Source organism: Hakea prostrata, chromosome 1 (assembly GCF_041222555.1).
Source record: "Hakea prostrata isolate BN-2017 chromosome 1, UWA_Hpros_2, whole genome shotgun sequence".
Lineage (NCBI taxonomy): Eukaryota > Viridiplantae > Streptophyta > Magnoliopsida > Proteales > Proteaceae > Hakea > Hakea prostrata.
Window position 1 is genome coordinate 30,131,950 of NC_142600.1, and position 9,681 is coordinate 30,141,630.

Consider the following 9,681-nt stretch of genomic DNA (forward strand, 5'->3'; position numbering starts at 1 on the left):
GTGAACCCGAGCACAACTACTTGACTTTATCAAATTAACTAAACAAGGACACGGAAATGAAACCAAGTAAAATCACAAACAAAACAAGTAACAAATTAAGCCATGGTTTAGTCTGCTCTCTTGACTTCTTGGGAAATATAGCTAATGCTTTCTTTTTTGACATATCTTACTTTAGCTTACTTTTCTTGTAGATTTGTTCAAGAAAAGTAGACATTGATATTAAAGGACAAGGGGTGGGACAAAAAGTGTTCCTAAAAATTAACCCAGCATATGAGACGATGTAGACATATCAACTAAATTTGATTCTTCAATGAACAACCCACATGGTAATTATGGCTGGTTATCAAGTAAATTAATTTATGATCCTTAATGTCACTAAAATCTCATCGACTTCATAATTTCTCCATTTTCACAAGATGTGAATAACAAACTTACCATCTCATGTTCAAGTTGTGCAAAACTCATCCGACCAGTTGTATGAGATATATTTTGTTTTTCTCTCCGGCCCTTTTATTCTTTGCAGACATTTCCTACCATATATCAAACACATGTTTGTCATATATTTTATAAGTAAATGGGTAAAGTAAAAATAGAATTCTATTATGATAAAAAAATATTAAAATCACAGAATCGCTTAAAAAATTGTATACCTTCCACTCTTCGGATGTCCACTTGACTTTGAGGTACTCCCATTGATTTGATGGAACCTCTATGGGACTAGTAGGACGAGGAGCATCATATATGTTCGCGTATTTTTCTTTTGTCTCTTTCAATAATTTAACCTTAAAATCCTTCCATGCATGACCTAACTTAATTAAAAAAATGCGTCGACCTTCATCTGACACATTAAATTTATCCTAATAAAGAAGATACATTAGTAGATGTGAAATCCCATGAATTAATAACATAAATAAGATAATAAAGGATGTCATTATACCTTAAGTCTGGCCCATGCATCTAATTTGTGATGTAATGGAACCTTTCTCCAATCTGGATAGTTCAATGGTAACTTGATTGGATCCCTAGCAAGTATCCCTATGTACGTGGATGCCTCAAGTACTACATTTTCCAACCATAGCGTTGTCTTTATTGAGATCCACATCTTTCTTCCCAACTTTGTCGTTAATTTTTTTTCCTATGGTACGCCCTCGCCCTCTTTTATGCCCTACATTTGAAAAATGTGACAACATTAGTGTCTATCCCAAGTATAAGTTACAACAATCATTTTAAATATGCTTGAAATTGAAAAGTAGAAATCAAATATTGTACACGAAGAGGACGCATGATCGTACCATGGTCAGCGTCACTTTGGTCCTCGTGGTCCAAAGCATTATCATAATCACAATCTTCATAATTCTCATCCATCATTTAACAAGAATCTATGTATCCAAACAATGATCAGTTAAAAAACCATCAATATCCAACACAAAAATAATACATGTTAAGAATTATAGATCCTCACACTAAGAATGAAACTAGTTAGAACAAAAGGTGATAAGATGTTGAATTCCAATCCACAATGACAAACACAAATCTGATATGCTTTTATATTGTTGGAAAAAAAGAAAATGCATATATCAAAAAAGATAGGAAAAGGGTCCAAGAAAAGAAAATAAAAGACACTCTAAGCATTAACATATCCCCAACTAAATTTAATATACAAACTAAGATAACTCCTCTAAATCAACAGTTTCTCCTATTAAATCTGCCCTTGACAAACTAACATCAACATCACCAATGTTCAATTGCCTTAATTCCATAGTTTGTGTGGTCATATGTCGGAATTCTTCAGCAGAGTCATTTTCCACGGCACCATCCATATCAAACACATCACGTATTGTTGTCTTTAGAGCAATAACCCAACCTTGGTTTATTGGGTCCGTCACATAAAACACACGGTTCTGCTTGGCTAGGGAAGACAAATGGATCATCAGATAATTTTTTCCCAGTATGCATTAAATGACTAAAGTTTACACGTGTTAAGTCTGTAGATTCTTTAATCAATGCTCTGTTACTTGTGTCAGCCCAATCACAACGGAATAATATTGTCTTCAATTCTGCTGAATATTCCAACTCAACCACTTCCTGTAACATGCCATAGTAATGAACATTTCCATCACGGGGTTGAGTATCTCTACGACTAGCATAGCTTGATGTTACTGCTGTTACAACTATTCCACTATTTTGAGTTTGACGATTGGCTTCACGATCTTTGGTGTGAAAACGTGCACCATTCAAAATGTACCCCTTATACTTTTTTACTTCCCGATTGGGACCTTTAGCTAGCCTTTGGATAATATGAGGTACCTCTTCCCCTGATTCCCTTTGCTTGTCCACCTAATCAATTCAACATTATTTTAGAAAAAGGAAACCAAAGATAGATGCTTTGATATCTAAATACTTAATGTTGCTTACATGAATTCTGAACCATTCGATGAATTGCTCTGCATGCAGTTTTTCTCTTTGTTGTTGCCGTACTTTATAGCTCAATTCTGCTTTAAGCTCTTCCAAATGGAGTCTATATTTAAAGAAGTCACATTAGGTAAGACAAATATTAGAGCTAAAGTAACATTAGTGTTGATACTTACTTCCGATATTTATCGATGGGATCATAATGCAATAGAACATATCGATGAGCCTGTTGCATCTCTTTCCAATCTAACTGTATCATCACAGCACTCCCTAAAGGTCTCCCATTAGTTGAAAAAATCCAGTGTTGCTGCTCTGACTGTAGATTTCCGTTATCAAGATTCCTTTTTGGACGGGAATAACGAGTCTCAAGTCCATCAATATGTTGAGAACAAAATGTTAGGCATTCATTTGCAATGTACCCTTCTGCAATAGATCCTTCTGGGTATCTATTATTACGCTTGTAGTCCTTCAGGGTCTTGTTGAATCTAATAACATACAAAATAACTTTAAGAAAACGAATATCCAAAAGATCCTTGAAGTATCCGAAAGTTACAAAAGCATCAATTACTAACCTTTCAAATGGATACATCCACCTGTAATGGACTGGTCCACCAAGTAATACCTCTCGTGGTAAATGAACCAACAGATGAATCATAACGTCAAAGAATGTAGGAGGAAAGATTCTTTCAAGATTGCATAAAATTTCAGCAATACTTGCTTCAAGATGGTTCAGATTTTCTTTTGTACCAACCTTAGCACGAGACATCGAAAGAACCCAAACAAGTGATAATAACACCAACTTCACATTCTTTATTGGATGTACACGTATTGCCACGAGGAAGGAGTTGCTGCATTAAAACATGACAATCATGGCTCTTTAATCCAGAAATATTCCTTTCATTTACTTGCACACAACGTGATATATTTCCAGAATAACCATCAGGGACCTTTAAACCATCCAAAGCTCTACAAAATTGTTCTTTTTCAGCCTTAGACATTGTATGGCTTGCTGGAGGGATTTTCAACTTGGTGCTTCCCTCTAATTTTTGTGGATGCAAGGATGGCCTAATGTTCATCTCTTGCAAATCCAGTCGAGCCTCCAACTTGTCCTTCGATTTATCTTTCAATTCCAACAACGTACCAATGATGTTGTCACACACATTTTTTTCTACATGCATAACATCTAGATTATGGCGTAGTAGAATATCCTTCCAATAGGGTAACTCAAAGAATATACTTTTCTTTTTCCAATTAAATGGTAGTTCTTTTGTAGCAACTTTCTTCCGTTTACTACCACTATTCTTATCAAGTTCTTTCCCAAATGGCGGGAATTCCACACCTTCCATTTGAGCTAGTAAAGCAGTGCCTGAAAGGAGCTGTGGTGCTTGCCCAAACTCAACATGACCATTAAAACCTCTCTTATCCCATCGAAGTTTATGATTTTCCTTAAGGAATCGACGATGTCCCAAGTAACAATGCTTGCGACTATGTTTCAGCCATGTTGAACTAGTGTCCTTGTTGCAACAAGGGCATGCCAATGCTCCTTTTGTGCTCCAACCTGAAAGATTAGCATACGCTGGAAAGTCATTGATTGTCCATAAGAGGCATGCACGCAAGTTAAATGATTCTTTCTTCAACGAATCATATGTGTCAACACCATCCCACAATAACTTCAATTCATCTATCAAAGGCTGTAAATAAACATCTATATTGTTTCCCAAGTTGATTTGGCCCTGGAATCAATAATGTCAATATGAATGAAGTTTGTTTCATACACTTCCATGGTGGTAGATTATAAGGCACCACAACAACCGGCCAAGTGCTATGTGAACGATTCATACCATTTGGATTAAATCCATCACTTTCAAGCCCTAACCTTATATTTCGCGGATCAACACTGAAAGATCGATGTAATCCATCAAAATTCTTCCATGCTTCCCCATCTGCAGGATGACGTAGTTTCCCATCATCTATGCGTCCATCCTTATGCCATCTCATTTCAGATGAAGTTATAGATGATCTATACAACCTTTGAAGTCTTGGTATCAAAGGAAAGTGACGTAATACTTTTGCCGGAACATTCTTCTTACCTTCATACCTAGATGTACCACACTTAAGACAGGATTGTTCAGTAGATGCATTTTTCCAATATAACATGCAATCATTCGGACATGCATCAATCTTATTGTAACTGAGTCCCAAGTCCTTAACCATCTTCTTTGCTTCATATAAAGATTTTGGCAAAGTATTGTGTTGTGGTAATGCTTTTTTCAATAAATCCAACAACATAGAGAAAGACTTGTCACTCCAACCGCATAAGCACTTTATGTGGTATAGTGCAATAGTGAATGACAATCTTGTGAACTCCTTGCAGTCTGGATACAATGCCATCTCTACTGCTTCTATCAATCTCTCCCATTTTTCTGATTCATGTCTTACTCCATCCATGTGTTCGTTTGTGGTATAAACATCATGTTCTGTAAAAGTCTGACTAGGAAATGCATCATGAAGAATGTCATTCATGTTAACAATGCCTTGGTCTTCTTCACGAATCACATTATTCTCTGTTGTTGTGGTAAATGAAGATCTAACTTCCCCATGGGAACTCCAAAACATGTAACCAGCCATAATTCCATCAACAATCAAGTGCTCAAACACTTCATCTCGTGTTCCTAGTCGGTGGTTGGTGCAGTTTACACATGGGCATGGAATCTTCTCTCCTAAGGTTACTTTAGAAAATGCAAAATCAAGGAATCCATTTACACCATCTTCATATGTATCGCCTGCACGGAATCCACGATCCCGTGATTTTCGAATCCAACTTCTATCCATTAAGTGGTAGATCAACTCAGCTGAATAACCTATCAAAAGATCAATTAAACTTTGTTCTAATACACCATAACTATAATACAAGTTAGGCCAAAGACCAGATTGAAGAAATTAAATTATAAGATGGAATTAGAATGAACCAGTTCTCCAACAAATTACCTAAGAGTACCAGAGTCTGGAGTTAACAGAAAAAAAAGGATGGCTGAATTAGATAGATAAGGAATTTAAACAACTCAAGAAAAAGAAGAAGAAAAAAATAAAGACAACTTAAATATTCCCTAAATCAAGAAGGTACTTGATGTAAATCTAATTCTAGGATTAGGGTTTCTTGGAAGGACTCCATAGAATTTAGGATTCGCCAAGAATCTTCCCACAAATTATTCTAATAATGTTAAGGAATCCTATGGTGTAGAATTTAGGATTCGCCAAGAATCTTCCCCCAATATCAATCTAGAAAGCACATCCAGAGTCAACAGCTGACTGTTACAAAAATGCCAAAAAATGGCTAAAGCTCTTTGTGACCTGAAATGAGTGGCCCTAAATACTTCGTTTTTGGTTCAGCAGATGATAAAGCTGATGAGAGATGAAAAACTAGACTCAGATATACAGTACAATCTAGCAGAAGATACAAAGTACAGGAGTGAAAGATGTGGCTGTTGTTGATTTGTTCCTGTTGTGTGCAAGAAGCTTGTCCTTGCTGGTCGGGGTCTTCTACCCTTAGTCTAGCCCTGTCCGGCAGTAAGTTTGGATTCAGATTTGATGATAAATGAAGGCAGAATCCACAGCCACAGCTGGATCTGGACTTGAACCACCAAGAACCTAGTAAAGCAACCTTTAAGTATTACTAACCAAGGACACCAAGCCTCTTGAATATTACACACCAAGGTACGATTCTAATCTTAGATCAGACAAATCTCATAGAAGAGCAGCAAAGTTGATAAACAATTAGTAAGTAATCTTGCTCATCCTATTGATTTCTTGGCTAATCAGACACTAAAGTTAGGTTTGTCTAGTTGCCATGGAAACCATGATCAAACTGCAATATAGGGTTGGGATTTGGAATTCTATGGTGTCCTATAAGGACCGATCACAAAAGTTACTCCATAGGCCATTTGCAAATTGCATCTTGGAGACATGGACTTAAATAATATTTACAGTTAGAAGTTAGTAACACTATATATATGCAATCAATTCTGTATTATACACTTCGAACTAAATCTCATATGCGGTAACTTGCAATTTAAAGTATCCCCTGTTTTGACTCAACTTGACTAGTTTTGACCAAAAGAGTCCACGTTTTGCAAATTTCAACCTAAAACCTCTACACATATTCCATTATCCTCATTGAATCTGGAGGAAACCTGGATCATAACCGAGACACTTTTTATGCCAAATATCAATTAACCAAATGTTATATATTTCTTACTTTAATCACTCAACATACTGCTTATAAATAAGCATATACCACTGTTTGATTCCAATAAAAATGGTTAAAATATGGCATTGAAAAAAGTTTTGAAAAATCAACCAGCCAATTCAGGAACATAAAACTGGATCATGGCAATGGCTACAATTCTCAGCTTTTAAATGCTGGGGATTTCTCAAATCTGAAAATTTCATAAATCTTAATACGGCAAAACATTGCCCTCTTTTTGTTTGGAGCTTTGTAAATACTAGCCTAAACCACAGGCATTAGAGACTTGGGAAACATTTCTGTTCAAGAAAACTTCACAATTTTCTGCTTAAAATTTCTTGGTCCAAATTCCATTCAATAAAACTGGGAAGATACGCTGGAAGCCCCTATCGAGGCCTAATGCATGGTCCAATTTTTGAAATATAGCTTCTTTGATTCTTTTTGGTGCCACAAGGAAAAAAAGGCTATATCAAGGTTTTAATTTGAGGCTCTAATGTTTGAAATAAGAATGGGCAAAGTGTTCTAGCTGACAAAAGAAGTGATTGTCTCTGCTTATTCAGAATTTCATTCAAGACAAAAATGACCCCGAAGTGTGTTTGCAATACAGATGTGGTACCTCAATAAATGCCAAGAACAAAGTATAAATACACTAGAAAAATGAAGTTGGATTGTCCAAATGCTAGCTGATTAAACTCTAGCCCCTTGACATGGTAGAAGTGTTAATCTATTATTCATCCGGACATACATAAATTGTTGAGCAAAAACCCCAAGCGAAGTGATTTATTAAAGCTTGGAATCTAGTCTGATTATTGTGGAATCAAAAACAGAGTTTAAGTACTTAGAAACCACTACAAACAACTTCTCATCCCTTTTTATAATTATTTACACCAGAAAGTCATGGCAGATGCACAAGTAACATAACAACGACAGCGTGAGAAAATCTTTCTTCCAGTTACAATCAAATTAAAAAAATATATATATATATCCCCAGACAATTGTTAGGTTCACAATTAGTGGTAAAAACTGCAACCGGATGAATCAGAAATAGACAAAAATTGAAATAAGAGCAACTGCTGTTCCAATGATTTAAAAGTGCAACCGAATGAATCCCTAATTGAATATTTAAAAGTGCAGAGCAACATTAACAGAATCAGCAATTGATTCAGTCACCTTTGAAGGGATGGAATTGGTCTATAGTTTGAGAGTTGGAAATCGATAGAGTCACCAAGACACCGTGGGTAAAGTCTGGTTTCGACATTACTCGGTCTTGATCACGAAGTTTCGGCTGGTCACTCGGCCAAGTTAGAGGTGATATAACAAGCGAAGCTTACTGACATTCATCAAACAAAACCAAAAACAAAAAAAACTCGCGAGCGTGAGCGAGAGCCCCACAAGAAAACTAATTGAAGCATAAAAGAAATTCATCGCCATTTTTGATCTATAACCCCACAAGAAAAACCCAAAATCCCAATGATTAGAAGGTAGAGCACAGACCTACCAAAAAACCCAAAGCTTAGAAAGGAGAAATTTACCGGCAAATGAGAGCAAGTGCTTGAAGTCCGATCGCAAGTGTCTTGCAAAGTAGATTATCTACCGCAGATCGGCACGCACGGCAACGGCAACTGCAGTGCTTGACGTCCGATCGCAGGGCTGGAGAGATAGCGCGACCGAGAGAGACCTGCGAGCGTGAGCAACCAGAGGCAGCAAGAGAAATCGTGAGCGAGAGACAGTGAACGGGAGAGAGCTAGAGAGCTGAGGCAAAAAGCGAGAGAGAGAGAGAGAGAGCCGGGAGGCGGTGAACCGGAGGAACAGAGTGAGAGAGCGTGAGTGAGGCAGAGATAGAGAGCGATCGAGAGAGAATGAATGGGTTTATTCGACTCCCCGTCTTCTAAAAGTGAAAAACAGGCGGGTGAGTGAAAAATAGGCGGGGACTGAATTAGGGCAACCACGCCGTGATAAACGGAGTGAGAAGTCGACTGAGATGGCCATACAACGGCGTTTTTTAAAAACGCCGTTAAAAAATTTAGAGGGTTGGAGTGCGATGGCCATACGAAGTGCAGTGGCCATACAACGGCGTTTTTTACAAACGCCGTTAAAAAGATTAGAGTCATACGAAGTGCACTGGGCATACGACGGCGTTTATAACAAACGCCGTTAAAGACACATACAAGTTAGAGGCTTCAAGTACTGAAGTGGTCATACGAAGTGAGTGGACTTACGACGGCGTTTCTAAAAAACGCCGTTATAAAGAGACATTCGACGGCGTTTGTGGTAAACGCCGTTAAAAATATATATACAACGGCGTTTTTTGGTAAACGCCGCTATAAGTTAACATACAACGGCGTTTTTGAAAAACGCCGCTATAGTCTTGCTCGAAGTGCCGCTGTAAGTCCGTTTTCTTGTAGTGGATAAACAAAGACTGTAAAGGGTGTTCTTGTTCCATAAGAAAGATTGTAAAGGGTTTGATCTCTACCCATTGTATTGAAAGAGAATTACTAGCGGAATACTCTCTTGAGGCTAAGAGAGGAGTGGACGTAAACTTGCAAAGTCAAACCACTATAAAATACTTGTCTTGTGGTTGATTGTTATTGTTTATTCCTTTGAATTTTCAATTTACCTTGTATTTCCAATCAAACTGAAAAATTGGGACAATCCACTAGTTGCAACCGATTCACCCCCTCTAGGTTGCACCAACAATCGGTATCAGAACAGGAGCTCAATTTTAGATTGAAATCAATATCTAAAAGAGTAAAAGATCATGGCTTTTCCTTATGACCAAGTTTCTTTCAAGAACCGAAGGACTTAACACTTCTAGACCTTCATACTTTGATGGAGAAGGTTTTGCCTATTGGAAAAATAAGTTTGAAGATTTTGTTTGTGCACATGATTTCGATGTTTGGAACATCATCACATGTGGACCAAACAAAATTCTTAAAGTAGATGAACATGGCAATAAAACACCCAAACCCAAAGCCGAGTGGACTTCAACCGACAAGGTTGAAATTCAATTAAACCACAAAACAAAA

The 9,681-nt window shown here is 37.2% G+C and overlaps 1 protein-coding gene across 1 annotated transcript; it reads right to left on the bottom strand.

Annotated features, from left to right (window-relative positions):
• Nucleotides 1-3,164: 3,164 nt before the first annotated feature.
• LOC149028693 (uncharacterized) lies at nucleotides 3,165-5,244 on the bottom strand. Its single transcript, XM_089158718.1, has 2 exons — nucleotides 4,216-5,244; nucleotides 3,165-4,145 (listed from the first exon to the last, which is right to left on the bottom strand). The coding sequence occupies exons 1-2, from the start codon at nucleotides 5,242-5,244 to the stop codon at nucleotides 3,165-3,167; spliced, it is 2,010 nt and encodes a 669-aa protein (XP_089014844.1).
• Between the last annotated feature and the right edge of the window lie 4,437 nt (nucleotides 5,245-9,681).